General features: G+C 42.6%; 1 protein-coding gene across 1 annotated transcript; it reads right to left on the reverse strand.

Annotated features, from left to right (window-relative positions):
• Positions 1–2,397: 2,397 nt before the first annotated feature.
• On the reverse strand, positions 2,398–16,082 carry qpct (glutaminyl-peptide cyclotransferase). Its single transcript, XM_079528003.1, has 7 exons — positions 15,833–16,082; positions 12,998–13,144; positions 9,052–9,333; positions 7,808–7,981; positions 5,825–5,924; positions 4,824–4,940; positions 2,398–4,058 (listed from the first exon to the last, which is right to left on the reverse strand). The coding sequence occupies exons 1-7, from the start codon at positions 15,995–15,997 to the stop codon at positions 3,877–3,879; spliced, it is 1,167 nt and encodes a 388-aa protein (XP_079384129.1). The 5' UTR covers positions 15,998–16,082; the 3' UTR covers positions 2,398–3,876.
• Between the last annotated feature and the right edge of the window lie 324 nt (positions 16,083–16,406).

The following is a 16,406-nucleotide window of genomic DNA, read 5'->3' on the forward strand; positions in this document are numbered from 1 at the left end:
TTATGGGGATGTGTTGTTGCCAGGCACCCTAAACATAATCTGAATGAAAGCGAGTGCGCAGTGGGGGAGTCGCACCCAACATTCTGGTTCCCAGGGGAGTGTGCTGAATCGCAGGGGGATTTGGAGCTGTGTGGAATTCAGGGGAGGAGGACCCCCCGCACGACGGGGTGTCCCCCCCCCGCACGCTCCAGTGAGATTAGTGAATCATGGGATTGTTGTCGAGGCGTGGTATTTGGGGAGGGAGGGTGGCCTAGCTAGTGGCCCGGCCTGATGAGAGAGAGAGAGGAATGCTGATATCCCATTAACGGAGTTGTGTTCCTCATTCAGAGGTGAGTATAATACAACCTGTTTGATGTGTTATCCTGCTGTTCAAAGCCAGGATTTGAGAATTAAGTGCAGTAGTGGTTCTCAACCTTTTCAGGCCGCAACCCCCAAAATAATCATATTTGAACTGGGAACCCAAACACACACACACACACACACACACACACACACACACACACACACACACACACACACACACACACACACACACACACACACACACACACACACACACACCTTGACAAGCAGTTAGTGTACATTTAGTTTGACTCGGTTACAGATAAATACTGTGAACTTAGCATGTTGATCGGCTATTTAAAAAAGAAAAAGAAAATCATCTTCCTTATATATTATTTGACAATTTGGCCAACGTTTGACCAGTTTTTGTAGTATGGTCTGTTGATTACTTTTGATGCAGTAATGGTATTTTTTCTTTGCTTTCTTTTGTTTTGTTGAGGAATTAAAAAGTTCTCAAAAGTCCTTAAATTGTCACTTCAAGCTGTCATCTGGGGACACCCAGGTTGAGAACCCAGTTCCTCCTCTGGATCGGTTCTGGCCGACGCTAGAAACAGCATCATCATATCATCAGTCAGTCCCTTAGAGCAGGGGTTCTCAACGTTTTTGGCCGGGGACCCCCGGAAATACTTTGGCAATGTCTCGGGACCCCCCCCCCCCCCCACCCCCAATATAAATTGACTGCTACAATAACCTTAATAATAGAGACAATACACCATAAATAAATACTGAAACCAGATATAATCATTAGGGAAGGTGTATGCATGTACTATGTGCAGTGTACTATATGTAAACTCTTCATTTCCATTTTCCAGCCAGCCATTAATTTTTTTTTAATATAATTTGGGGACCCCCCAAAATAATTTGGCGACCCCCCCCGAGGGGTCGCGACCCACAGGTTGAGAACCCCTGCCTTAGAGTATATCTAAGGTCAGTCCCCCTTACTGACTTGGCTTGAGTTGAGAACCGGAGAGCAGGGACGTGCACACATAGACATCAAAGGGGGATTCAGCCCCTGCCCGTTTACCCGTCTGTAAAACAACTGCCCTTTCCAGACCACGAATGACCACGCATTTACTATGGTGAAAGAAAAGCAAATGCCACACTCCTTTCCATGCCATGCCGGAAGGCAGCATTCATGAGAATTGCTTTTTTTCTCCGAAGTCTCCTGAACGTTTACACAGTATCTTGTGTTGAACAAATTTGTTTAGAAATCCATGTCGTACACCGCATCTCCACTAGCTAAAGAGTGCTGGGTTGCGCCCCGAAAATAGCTGATCTACAAGCTCTCATTGTGAGCTTGTAGATCTGCTATTTTCGCTATTTTTGTCCAAAAAGTGCCCTCTTAACGGGATTTCAGCCCTGCCTCTCTAACACTCTCTGCACGTCCCTGCCGGAGAGTGACCGGCTCAAGTCCAGTACGAACCACAACACGGAGTGGTAGCAGGAGAGAGTCCAGTTCTACTCCTCCTGGCACTGCTGACTTTGTCCTTGAGCAACCCCTAACTACTCCCGGACGCTGTTGCGTGACAGCATCTCTTCACGCTTGCTTCTCTGTATTTCAGACCTGTACAGTTGGGTGCCACCGATATTGTCCCTTATCATTTGACCCATTTAGGCCTGACCTCAATTTTTTTTTAAATCCTTCTAAATCCTCCAGTTTTCTGAAATAAATATTTTCACGATTTAAAAAAAATAGCAGACCTACAAGCTCGTAGCGCGCCACTCGGTGGCGCGCTATGAGCTTGTAGATCTGCTATTTTTCAATAGCTAAATTATAACATAATGTTTAAAACACCAAAAGGGGTTCCCGCCCAAAATGGGTTAACTGTCTTTTTGCGCAGATCACGCAAACCTCAGCAAAAAGAAAAGGACAATATCGATGGCCTCCAACTGTATGTGTGTAAAACAGAGTGTGAGAAAATAATTTCCCCCTTGTAGATTTAATAAAAGTAATCTTTTATCTTCATCCCAGGGCCCTGAAATACCACCCGTGATAACAAAAGAACATCAAAGCCCTTTTCAAGATAAGCAAAAACGAAAAAAGAAACTGTGTGATCCTTTCAAACCAACGTTTATTTCAGACTCCAAATAAAGGAAGCCAGTTTCTTTTTGGCAGTGTGTATTATTCTATGACCTGCTATATCAGGATGAGGATAATAATGTCATATAAACAAACACCGGTCGCGCTACACAAAACATCAACGCGGGACGCTATTCAGCCCGCCATCTATGTTGACAGGATATGAGGAATTAGAGATTGTTGTTCTAATACAAACAAGCCCACTTCCTGCTCCGGACAGAGATCTGTTCTACAAATATTATGGATGGTTTCTGTACAGTAAGAAACGGAAATGTCTCTTTGCTGTACATTCAGAAGTACATCGTAAAACACCATCACATACAGCAAATACTCTATATATTTAAATATAAATATTTCTTTTATATTGAATTCCACATTTTAAGAGAGATATGTGATTCTGGACGTTAAGGCAAGAGTGTGGGCCACTGTTTTTATTCAAGTTCTGAATTCTGTAAGTTTCCAAAGCAATTGGTAATGAAATGGTCACTATCTACAGCCTGGAAATACTACTTGAGATGCATGTCAATGATCCTCGACCAGAGAGAGAGAGAGAAATAGAGATTCGAACGCATACAAAAGACGAATATAGGACTAGAGTCAATCGTGGTATATCGTTTCGATGAATCAGATGAGACTGTGTGGATCATTAGCATTGGTACGACGACGTGTCCTCTGTGTGTGATTGAGGGGAGGGGGGTTGGAGAGGGGGGGGGGGGGGGGTTACATAAAGGGACCACTGTGACAGGAGACTAACAGAGTATCCAGTGTACTGACGTGGATTCTGGGGGGTGAAATTAAGAAGAGCGGTCAGAAGACATTTAAGCTGAAATCATACAAAAATAAATCAACGAATCAAAGTGTATACATTTTTAATGAGAAGCGAGCATGTGTGTGTCCGTGTGTCCAGCATGAATGATGTTGTCACACCGTATAGAATATCAGCAGATGAACTACAGTGAGATGTTGAAGTAATTAAAGGCGACATGGCGGGCGTCTATGAGGCATTATGTGGGGTTCTTCTCAGTGTCTATGGAGGGTCAACTCTAACCCTATGGGGCAATGGTTCTCAAACGTTTTGGAATATTTATGTAAATAGCCAACGTATAAATGGATAAAGTGGCTACATTACCTAATTTTGTGACCCCCCCCCCCCACGCACACAAACACACTTTGAGAACCAAATGCTATGGAGGGTCTGTTTGTGTATTCGTTGGGGGCATGTTGTGGGTTGGTCGAGTGGGTGTCTAGGGGGCATGCTGTGGGTTGGTGGGGTGGGTGTCTAGGGGGCATTCTGTGGGTTGGTGGGGTGGGTGTCTAGGGGGTATTCTGTGGGTTGGTGGGGTGGGTGTCTAGGGGGTATTCTGTGGGTTGGTGGGGTGGGTGTCTAGGGGGCATTCTGTGGGTTGGTGGGGTGGGTGTCTAGGGGGCATTCTGTGGGTTGGTGGGGTGGGTGTCTAGGGGGCATTCTGTGGGTTGGTGGGGTCTGCTGGTCTGGCATGGAGGTACTCCATGACGAACACCTGCATGATCTTGTTGAGGTTCTCGATGCTGGTGCGACACAGGTTCTCCTCGTTGTCGTCAAACGTGTGCCACACGGACGGGAAGGGGGTGGGGATGAGGTGGAGGACACGCACACCTGACAGGATCACAACACACACAAACACAATTACGGAGAGACAGTGCAGAGGCTTAGGAAAAAAAGAAAAAAGAAAAAGCAGCATGTTTGGACAACTGATGCTCGTGTGTGTGTGTGTGTGTGTGTGTGTGTGTGTGTGTGTGTGTGTGTGTGTGTGTGTGTGTGTGTGTGTGTGTGTGTGTGTGTGTGTGTGTGTGTGCGTGCGTGGAGGGTGATTCCTGTGTATAGTGCAGGAGTCTTCAACGTTTTTTAGGCCAAGGACTTGGCTGGGAGAGAGATGAAGCAGGGACCCCCCCCACTAGATTGTATTGCAGATTACTGCAACACAACCTTTTGATAGATGTGATAGATTGCTTCCTAGACTAGCTTTATCCATCAGTGTCGTGGATCCACGTCAATGTGTATTTCCAGACGTAACTGGACCTTTTGCTCTGTACCTGGTCAGCTCTTTTTCCCTAACCCTAACCCACCAAAGCTCTCCACCGAAAATAGCAGATCTACGAATGCATGGTGAGCTTGTAGACCTGCTGTTTTCGGCCAATGGTACCGCCAGAATAGGGTATGATCAAGTGGCTAATTAATATCATTTTTTGTTCTTATCACATAAAGATTTGGCAGCCCCCCGTACTCTAGGGGTCTCGGGCGCCCTGTTGAAGACCACTGGTGTAGTGTGTACACCTGTATGTATACAGTATGTGTGTGTGAGTGTGTGCGCGTGTGCGTGTGCGTGTGTGTGTGTGTGTGTGTGTATGTGTGTGTGTGTACCTCTGGAGAGGAAGGGCACATGGTCATCCTGCACGTAGCCAACAGGTAGGTTGGGCCAGAAGTACTGTATCTCATTAGGATGATCTACCAGCTGACCCATGTTGTGAAGACGGCGCTCTGAGAACATACAAGACAAGCAGACATATATAAGTGTGAGTGTGTGCGACTGCGTGCGTGTTGCTTTAGCTTGAATTCACAATCACAGCACTCTATTTGTAACTCCAGTTCCAACACAGCAGCAAAAATGTCTCTGTGCCGTGAAATTGTCATCGTAGGGTTTTTTTTAAAATAAATGTTCTACCCTTGTTAACGTTTACGCCTGTCTTATAAAATAAATCAACAAAAATTCCACATGACTTGTGATTTGGCGAAATTAAAGCCCAGTCCTATTCTGGGCTAAACATTCAGCAAAAGATAGACAGATGGTCTGTTTTCAACATAGAGATTCGGTGTAGACTAGATTCCTCTAGTCTACAAAAAGGTGGCTATAACAAATTGACTTCACTGCATTAGGCCTGCTATTATTTAAATGTTTTATGCCTTGCTTTTCTTTTCTTTTTTGAGTGGTGTAAACCACTCCTACAACTGGCTTTGTTAGTCTGTCTGTCTGTCTGTCTGTCTGAGCAAAAAATGAGCATGGTTGATGCTGATTGGTTGATGCTGATTTCATTACGTCAGACATTACATCAGAACACAGCTGATCAGGCTATATAATACCTTACACCACTCAGTTCACACGGGTGTGATTTTTCTCTCCATAAAGCACTTTGAGCTGCATTTAATGTCATGAAAGGTGCTATACAAATAAAGTTTTATTATTACTACTATTATTATTATTATTATTATTATTATTATTAGTGACTACTGTATGATTCCAGTCTAGTAGCTAATAGGGTTCAAGTGGATAGAATCCTAGCGGTCGAGGTTTAATCAATAAGTGTAACATACGTATGCAGTTTACATTACAAGACATTTGATACACAGACAGAGAAATCATTCACCAATGTTCTGCATTCTGGTGAGCCAACGCACAGTGCTGGGGAACTGACTGCCAAACTGAGGCCCCGGAGCCCCGATGAGGTCCAATAACACAAACAGATCCTGGAAGAGAGAGAGACAGGGGAGAGAAAGAGAGAGAGAGATTTCATTAGGGATATATAGACCCTTGAGATGCAGCATCTCATTTTCAAGGGGGACACGTAAAACATGAACAAGATACATAAAACACACGGTACACAGATACAGGTAATATACAGTACAGATACAAATATACACAGACAGCTTGCTCACCCTCTCCCACCCACCCCACCAGCCACCACATCAGAGAGAGAAAGAGAAAGAGAGACAGAGACAGACAGACAGACAGACAGACAGACAGACAGACAGACAGACAGACAGACAGACAGACAGACAGACAGACAGACAGACAGACAGACAGAGAGAGAGAGACAGAGACACACAGACACAAGGACAGACAGAGACAAGCAAATAGATCTCATGAGAAAATGTCTTTCTACAGCCTGGAGAGCATCACTACCATGCACTGTATAGCTATGAGGCGTGATGATGACATCATGCTAATGACATCATCATCGTGTTCCATGGTGTAACACACTGACAGTGACAGCACTGCTGCTCAGTGCAACACAAAACATGTCTGTCTTCCCTGATAACAGAGTCCCACCACACACACACACACACACACACACACACACACACACACACACACACACACACACACACACACACACACACACACACACACACACACACACACACACACACACACACACACACACGCACGCACGCACGCACGCACACATGTCTCTGCTTTATCTCCATCCTGACAGGGATGTCTCCATACATTGACAAAACACTCGGTTGCTATCTCTCTCCATAGCTAGGATGTATGACTTCTGAAATTATATAGCTAATAAAAGTCTCCCACATGATGGAAAGGGTGGGCTTATTTATGCTTTGAGTTGAGCAGAAATGCTATGGCAATACAATAATAACCTAACATGAACCCTAGCGTTCCTATCCTGGGGTGAACATAGCTTGTTTGTAGATTAGCTATTTTCTGTGAAGACTTTTAGTGTAGACTAGAGAGGGAACAAAGGAGGGGGCCTAGTATAGACTAGAGCCCTGAGGGACTCCAGTCAACAAGTAGTGCACATGCACGCTCCTCCGACCAGTATTTCATTTTTTACTACATCTTTTATCCTATGATTTTGTAACCCGGTGCCATGCATTCATTGCCTAAACTGTAATCCTGGGCGCTACTCTCTATATGTATGTATAGTTTGATGTTTGATACATTTTAATCAGGGTTATGTGTGCATAAAGTATTTTTTGTTTCAATTTAGTTTTTATTCAGCTTGTCTTTTTCAAGGAATGCCCCACTATTTTAGATATTAAACAAAGATAGGATAATAGAATGCAGTCATAGGCCATTGCCCTGGCTAGACCAACGCATTCTACTGAAAGGGGAGACCAGATGGGGATTGGGTTGCGCATCTGATGGGGTGTGAAGTGCCTTTACAGTAACTGCTGACTATTCGTTTTCCTCATACAACCAACAACAACGAATCTGCATGCTAGGCTGCTACAGCGCTATACATGTAACAGCGTTTGGCAGCTAGTATGGGAACGCAGTCTCGCAGGCACACACGTGCACGACGCCGGTCAGGCCGGCACACGCACGTGTGTGTGTGTGTGCTCCTGCTCAAAAAGACTGGTGGAACCCTGTGGTGGTGGCGCGTGAAGCGAGCACTACACACCCCTGGGTTTAAGTGCTTAATAACTTAAACTGCTCAACAACCAACCACTCTGTGGCTTGAGTGCAACCAACACACATAACAAAGGGACTGAACGTATGAGACTCAACAAAAGGGATTATATTGGATTATCTGTTGTGAAACTTCTGGGACGGAGTGGACTGAGTGAGGAGGAGGAGGAGGAGGAGGAGGAGAGTGGGAACGTACAATGGCGTCTAGCTGGTTGGTGGCGGCGGCTCCGGAGGGATGCGGGGTGAGCTGCATCTTGGCGGCCAGGTGGCGCGAGCCGTACAGGGAGTCCGTGTCGGTCCACTGGAAGAAGGCCTCCTCGCCGTCAAAGAACAGCAGCTGCAGGGTCAGGTCTGGAGACGGACTGGAGCTCTGATGGCAGACACACACACACACACACACACAGACACAGACACACACACACACACACACACACACACACACACACACACACACACACACACACACACACACACACACACACACACACACACACACACACACACACACACACACACCATTTAGTTGTTACTAAATTGTCGTTGCTGTTTGGCTTCCAAAACTTCCAATTTGTATTAATTACTTTTGGTAAATGAATGTCCCACTGCTTGCTCATACTACATGGTACATGCGTCACACAAAAGCATCTAAAGTAGCAGATCTGTAAGTTCGAAACTGCAACACGGTTTGAGCATATAAGGTTTCCACCCCGACAGAGACAATATACAGCTACAGCAACAACAACGTACATTAGGCCCCGGGTATAAATGGGTTAAAAACATGCTGACCGGACTGGAAGACCACATAATTGCGTCCCTGGTTCTATTCTGTCTATGTCTTTCCCTCTCTCTGACCTCTCTCTGCATGTCTCTCTACACTCTAAAACACTATAAAATAAAAGATGCTGCATATATACACACACACACACACACACACACACACACACACACACAAATACAATAAATTATTATTAGTGTTACATACTGTATATATTTTCATTATAGTTCATATCAGTTATATTCAATCAGTCCAAGTGTAGATGGCCAAGCCAGATTTAATATTCTATTTTGTATTTTTATCTGATTTACAACTTTGTTATTCCCTTTTTTCTATTTGTATTCATGAATCTTAGCTGTATCTTTCTACTGTACATATCTTGCCAGTATAGCTACTGCTACTATGACATTTCACCCATGGGATCAATTACATTTTATTCGAGGACCTTTGCTGCCCCCTAGTGGTCATTACTATATAATGAAAAGCTAATCTAAAATAATCTGCCTAAATTTGACACAAGAGTTTGACAGTATATATATATAGACTTAAACGATACACACAGTGTAATTCTCAGTGAGTGACTTAAATCAGAGAGTGTAAAATGGAGCCAAATGGACCAGGTTCCATTTGGTTCCACAGTAATGTACCACTAAAGATTTGTATACCTTCATAGTTTTCAGCTGCTTGTCCAGGGCTCGTGCCAGCTCCAGCATCATGGCACAGGGTACAGACGAGTCCGTGGCACCTTGGAAGTCTCTGCCGTGCCACTGTGGCGGGTAGTACTTGGAGTCGAAGTGACAGGCCAGAACCAGGCGCCGCCTGGCCGTGGGGTCCAGGGTGGCGATGAGGTTGGTGAAGGTCTTGGGACCATAGGGGGTCTCTGCTTCGAACCTGTCCCGTGAAACTTCCCAGCCCGCATCGAGAGAGCTAAGGGTCCGATTGATGTGCTATAGGAGGCGCGCGCGCGCACACACACACACACACACACACACACACACACACACACACACACACACACACACACACACACACACACACACACACACCACGTTGGAATTAAACATGTTGGAATTAAAAGGACAAATCCAGTGTAAAAGTGTTATTATAAGTAACTCTAGTTTTCATTTAAGGATTTAAGGATCAACTAAAGATTTAAGGATCATTTAAGGATTTTACTAGACAAACAATGTGACAACATCATTGGTCAGGGCACATGACTACTACTACTGACTTTAGAAGTACACAAAAACAAAATTACATGTACTGGTATTGGTACAACTACTGAACTACTGATTTTAGTAACATGTTTTTGAGCATCTCAGGAAATGGCACTGTATTCTATCACAAGCATGCATGCACGGCACGCACACACTACAACCACCAGAACCACTCTGAATGACTGCAGGCCAACTGCCCTGACCTCCCTGATGAGAAATTCCTCTGACAAACAGGAACTTCTGGATAAAACCTGCGACACCTTATTGATCCCTTACAGTTTGCATATCTGTGGGGGCGGGCGGGGTGTACAGGTCTCTACTGCCACCTCGCTTGATATTTTATTCAAACACCCGGAGGGCAATAAAACTCAATCCAAGCTTGCCGTTTGTTGATTTTCCATCAGCTCTCTTGACACAATTGAACCACCACCTGTTAAAGCATGCTTTGGTGTTGACTCTAGTTCGGCTACTCAGATCACCGTAGCCCTGGTCCAGTGCTTACAGCGAGTCTCGCCTGCATTTAGGCCGAACAGTTTTCTGAAAAACCTATGTCAAACCTATGTCTATGGTTCTCAACCTTTTCCATGTCAAGGACCCCGCTGGAATTATCTGTATTTGGCCGTGGACCCCCATCTGAACATATGTTGTTCCAGGACCCCCAGAAGCAAAGATGAGTTAAAAACATTTGCTGTGAAAGAATATATATTCAAAGATTTGTGCCATTATATAACATTTTTTAAATCCATTTAAATGTTTTATTTCAATTTTGTAAATTTAGATTTTGTAAATTCCTGTGTAAATATGTAAATAATCATTGTTTTATATTCCCATTACAATGTTGTGTGTTTGTTATAAATTCCTGTGTAAATATGTAAATAATCATTGTTTTATATTCCCATTAAAATGGTGTGTGTTATTGTATGTGCAGCCTTTTAATGTTTGACCAGGCGTTTCAGCAGTTCTTGCACTTCTCTCTAAATATGGCTTAGTGTCTGAAGTATAAGTAATCTAAACCTTAGACTTGTGTATGTCTGAGATTAAAGAGCAAATAATACAAATATTTAAAGGCATTTTGCTCAGGGGTCAAAGTTAAAGTTTTTGAATTGGGGTTGATTGCCAGGTGCTCAGACAATGTTAGCAGCAAACGAGCAAAGGTCTCATTACGGAAATATGATTTTCCTGAGTGACATAAATAAGGTAAGCGACACATTGTGAGCCTGTGATATTAATCTTAATGATGAGTAACCTGTCAATTGTAGTACAATATTTTCCTCTGAGGTGTAGTGGAGCAGGAATATACATTAATCCAGTCATCTGTCATCTCTGGCAGGTGTTTGTAAACTAACTTATCAGTCAGAGCATGTAGACCTCTCCAGCTCTTTAGTAAAAGGAAAGGGCATTTTCAGGCTGTGATACCAAGTTTATCCAATCAGCAGAGAACTATTTTACAGGACAAAAGATGGCATGATTCCATATTTAGATGCTGTTTGGTTCTCAAAGTGGAATCCGGGTTCCTGAGGATGTAACTCTGAGTGTGCAAATGGAACCAAGTAATAAATTTGAGAATCCTGGAAAATGCCAAATGTACATTTAGGCAAATCCTTATCTGCTCTCAGCCAGTAGATGGTGCCAACACACTACTGAAAACATTTTTTTTTTTTTTTTAGGAATAGTTTCTGACTGCCTGACATGCAGTGATGATGCCCTTTAAAATTGTAATATCAGAGGTTTTGATTGTGGTATTGATAGCCAGGCTGACTGTACCAACACCTATAACATAAAACCTCAACTGTATTATCTAAAAAACTATGTACAAATTAGGGGCTGTCAACATCTGGACCTAGTGTGTTGGTTGCAAGTTGCAACTAACCAATGACATGAGACTACCAGAAGAATGCTCTGACTTTGAATACTTAAGACTAAGAGACATTTGTTACATGAGATATTTCAGGATAAACCAGCACCCAGCGGAGGAGCCCCAGCGGAGGAGCCCCAGGGCTCATCACTAATTTTAATTTATATTCCGTGTAAACAGACTGTTAATAGACCGTTTGATCCTGAGACTTGTTCCAAACTATTGGTTATTTTCCCATGCATTTGGACATTGATTCTGTCATTAACAGACAGGTTTCAGAAACTACTGGACTTATTTTGACAGCAGTAATGCAAGTGTGTTGAACGATTGAGCATAATAAAGTGTAACTGTGTGTGATTTGCAATTACACAGAGCATATAGCAGTCATTTGAGAATTACATCTAATGCCAACAAAATCGTCTATATAGAAATGATGCCCATATAATTATGCATATTAACCCACAGGGGGCAGTGAATCATTCATGGATGACCATGAGCCCTACTTTTTGAGTGGTGCAACCACTCCAAGGAACAGCAATGTCTGTGACCTGTGACTTTGTGTGTGACTCATGTGTGACTCATGAGTACCAGGTAGGGGCGCTGTTGTGCCATAAACAGAGACAGAGAGATGCACTGTTGCCTGCTAATGAGAGAGAGAGAGGGGGGGGGGGGGGGGGGGTGGGGGGGATTTGCACCACTCAGTTCACACAGGTGTGATTTATTTATTTCAAGTAGATGAAACAACACTGCTACTATAACTCACACATTCATTTAACTAGTAATTTTTTTACACCAATACCAATACTTTGATTTATGTGTACATGCATTTATGTGTTATATACACTTTTCCCAGAGTTATTTACCATGTATTTTTCCATTTCATAGTTTTTTTTAAATATTTTCACATTTTCATTTTTTGTTTGAGAGAAGATCAAAGAAGCCACAACATTCACATCTTCAACTTCGGCAGGCATGCTGCCTTCCTCGGGGTGACCCTGAGGAAGGCAGCATGCCTGACCAAACGTTGGCTCTGTGTTTTTAATCTCTCTCGCAGCAAAATAATCAGTGTGCGACAACTTTGATCTTCTCTCAGTTTTACATCCGCTGCCGCCACCTCAAAAAGGTTTTGGTGTGCGTAAGCACTTCTCTGGACTCTATTGTTTAAAGCGGCAATATTTAACTATTTTCATGAATAAAATGTAATTTTATCCAATGTGTATGGTAGAGTATTTTGATACAATTTAACTTGTTGTGGTTGTATTTGGTCCCCCTGCTATTGAGATATTTAGATCGTGCCAAATGTCTCATTGTCTCACGTAGACACAGGATCTAACACAAATTTCGACCTGATGGTCAAGATTCAATTTATCCCCTGAACAAGCAGACATGCTCTATTATTGGTTCAATGGTAAAAATGTCACCACTTGCGGAGGAAACCAGGTTCAAATCCAGGGGTAGAAGAGCAAAGTTACAATAGTGCAGCTTTAAACTAAGTTGTCGTTGACTATAATAACCTTGTTCCTGCAGCCGTCTACTAACCTGCTGTACAGCGATGCTGCCGGCGGTACCAGGGATACGGGTCACCAGCAGTGGCTTCAGGTCCCTCTCCCACATCAGGTCTGTGTCTGTGTGTGACAGCGTGGTGCGGATCTCCCCTGATGTCAGGGTGATAGCGTTGTGCTGGTTCTGCCAACAAAGACAAGACGTGACATAACAGTAAAATAAAAATAGATAAAAACAGAACTAGTATTCATGTCACATCAAAATGCACGCAGTTGTGATAAACAACAAGTAGGCCCATACAGTTCAACCTTTACAAACATTTTGGTATAAGAACGCTCTCCCCGGGCCAAATCCGGCGACCTCAGAACGGTCGCCAAGATAGGTATTCCTATGCCTCAGTAAAACTATGCCTAACCCTAACCTTATTCCTAAATGTAACTTCAGTAATACTTTGCCTAACCGTAAACTCATTCCTAACCATAACCTCAGTAAAACAAATACAAAAATACAAGAACTGCTGGGAGCGAGAGAGTAACTACTGGTATGTATTAGGATAATACATACTCTGTTCTTCCACAGTATAAGGCATTCATTATGCATAGTAGAAATTGCGCAAATGGATTGTGTAAAATGTGTAAAGTGCATATTATAGTTGATGAGGACAGGTGTTGTTATATTATCGCACATGTATATAATTTTAATTCGGATTTAAGTTTTTGTACAATTTACAATTTAGGCATTTAGCAGACGCTGTGTTTACATGGTATTTACATGACAACGTTTAATAGGATTTAACTTCTATTCGGAATTAAGAGGGGTTGAAAGACCTCATGTAAATGTTGTGGCCATTGTGTCTGTGACACCAAGATGAAGCTATTGATTGAACTGCTTTGTCCCATGGCATTCTCCTCAGCCGCCTGTATACTATATCAGTTTGATGAAGGATAAAATAAAATACACAACCTGGTGTACTAAACAACACAGACAGACTGGCCACGGAGGCAAACACATTGATCACTTTTCCACAGATCGTTTTCGTTTGGTCTCAAAGTTCACCTGTGCTAGAGAAGCCCCTATAACATGCAGAGAGCCCAGCTGGTTGTCGTGGTAACAGACTGATCATAGAATCAAGTGGGGGAGAGAGAGAGAGAGAGAGAGAGAGAGAGAGAGAGAACAGACGACTACTATGAGAATATAGTCATCAAAGTATTGGTATGTACAGTATTGCCCTATATCTCTCTACAGAGGTCCTTTCAATTACCATGAGAATATTTAAAAGAATTGACAAGTTTACATTCTCAGGGTATAAAATAACAGTGGATTTCATTGTACAATTCTTCCCTGGGCCATGTGGTATAAATGGACAGTGCATCTGGGTTATGAAATGTGTGTCCACAGGCTATGTATCGTCTCTGTTGGGTGGAAAGTAAACCTCATATGTCCAAAACTGTTACTTTCCAGGATTCAAATTCAAACATAGCAAAAATAGCAGATGGACAAGCTCAAAACCGCGTTCGAAGTGGTAAATCTGCCATTTTTTTGAATACTTGTGTGTGACGCTGTAGTACAGTATGATCAAGCAAGGCGTAAATGTATGAAAAAAACACAAACATTTAAAATATGGAGATAGGAGGTTTCTGCTCGATAGTGGCGACGATATTCAAGGCTGACAGGTCACAGAGCTGCTTCATTACTACCAGTAAACGATGACAAATATCTATGCTCTGTTCAATATCCCTGAGTCACGGACGCGCTCTCTGGTACACCTAAAACAACCTCTTGTTATCTGTTACGCCATGGACAGTCAACCCTGCAATTATACAGAGTTGCAATAGGTATGCAATTATGGGTTTATGTATGCGGTGAGACTGGCTCCAGGGGTGCATCAGTCCCAGGAGATGAGGGGGCTCAGTGATTAAAGAAAGACATGCATGGCCGGGGTCTTCACTGTAACGACCGCGCTGCCATAGCAACCAGACAGAGAGGAGAGGGGATGAAATGCATGGATAATAATAAGACACATATGCACCATCAAGCAGTCACGCTGCATTTAAACAAGGTTACATTTAAACAAGAATTATACAATAGTGCAGGTGGTGCACCTACTTGAGATGTGTGATTAATGGCATTTCTCTATCATGTAAGTAAGGCAGCACAGTTAAGTAGGCTATGGGCTGGTAGACCATGCAGTCTTATGTAAAGGTTGTAATGTATTATAATGTAGATAGCATGTTATTTAGATAGATGCCATGTTCATTTGTTGACCTGGCATTCTATAGTTTCTAAACGATGCCAGAATACATGGGTCATTTATTTTTTTACATTTTAATTTTTACTTTAGAGTTAGACTGACAGTGATATCTTCTTGGTTTACTTATAGATTAGTGAGGTACTAAACTGTTTCAATGCATTTGATTACATTGTGTTTACCTTGCATGCTTACTGTAAAGTGCCTATTGTAATTGTAAATTGTATAGACTTTACTTTATTCCCTATACAGAAACAATCACTCTGCTTTATTAATGTCATCTCAATAACGGTGTGATTTCTGTCACATATTAAAGGAATAATGAACCATGAATTCTATTCTAATGCAATGAATTTCTGAATCACAATTTCTGACACACATTAGGCCTATAAAATCTTATTTGAAAAAGTTGCCTTCAATATTATGCAATGAGAATGATAATAAAAAAAGCTGTTTATATATTTAATTTGTGGGACCAGCTTTATAGGCTATAGGCCTACCTAAATAGGTCTATGAATATAATACAAAATAATGGTAATTTGTCTTGAAATATGAAATTTTGTGGTAGCCTATAATAATAACAACAACAACAACAATCCACACAGTTGAATTAAATACCCTACCTTCTCTGACGTCCATGGAATTCCATTGATAGAATCGAAGGAAGTCGCACAGAAGAAGATGAAGATATAAAACAAATGCATTATGAACGGTGCTGCTTCCGACGGCTTCATGTGTGGTCGGCTCGCTGCTGTCGTCGGCTTGTTAACGGTCTCTCTCCTCAGCATTCCGGAGGCTCTCAGTCAACTGATCATGTGAATGAACACATGAGCGTACAGGAGTTCAGGCTGCCACAGCCACTGCTCTCAATATTTATTCTGTATGTGTCTGTAGTGTAGGGCTACGTCAGAGAGAGGTGTATACTGTGTGGTAGGCTGTGTGTGGTAGGAGACAATGTTAATTTAACTCTCTGGGTGGGTGCATACAAATGGACCCTAACGGACAAAGGTGGCATGAAGACTCATCGAATCCACGCAATCGATAGACATGTCATGACATGACTCATGATGCAGATATGCATCTGCGGACACTGGCTAAAGCTGTCTTTAATCTAGCCTATTTAAGGGGAATGACATAATATAGGTTAATTGGATACCTGCTGACTGCTGTGACCAACACTTGACCACTTTGATCAAC

Source organism: Electrona antarctica, assembly GCF_951216825.1.
Source record: "Electrona antarctica genome assembly, chromosome: 18".
Taxonomy (NCBI): domain Eukaryota; kingdom Metazoa; phylum Chordata; class Actinopteri; order Myctophiformes; family Myctophidae; genus Electrona; species Electrona antarctica.

Bases quoted from the DNA above. Each gene is read 5' to 3' on its own strand.
- qpct (XM_079528003.1), bottom strand. From the start codon at position 15,997: ATGCTGAGGAGAGAGACCGTTAACAAGCCGACGACAGCAGCGAGCCGA. The intron at 13,145-15,832 runs GTAGGGTATTTA...CTTTGTTGGCAG, and splicing joins TTCCATGGACGTCAGAGAAG to AACCAGCACAACGCTATCAC. The intron at 4,059-4,823 runs GTACACACACAC...TGATCCTGTCAG, and splicing joins TGTGCCCTTCCTCTCCAGAG to GTGTGCGTGTCCTCCACCTC.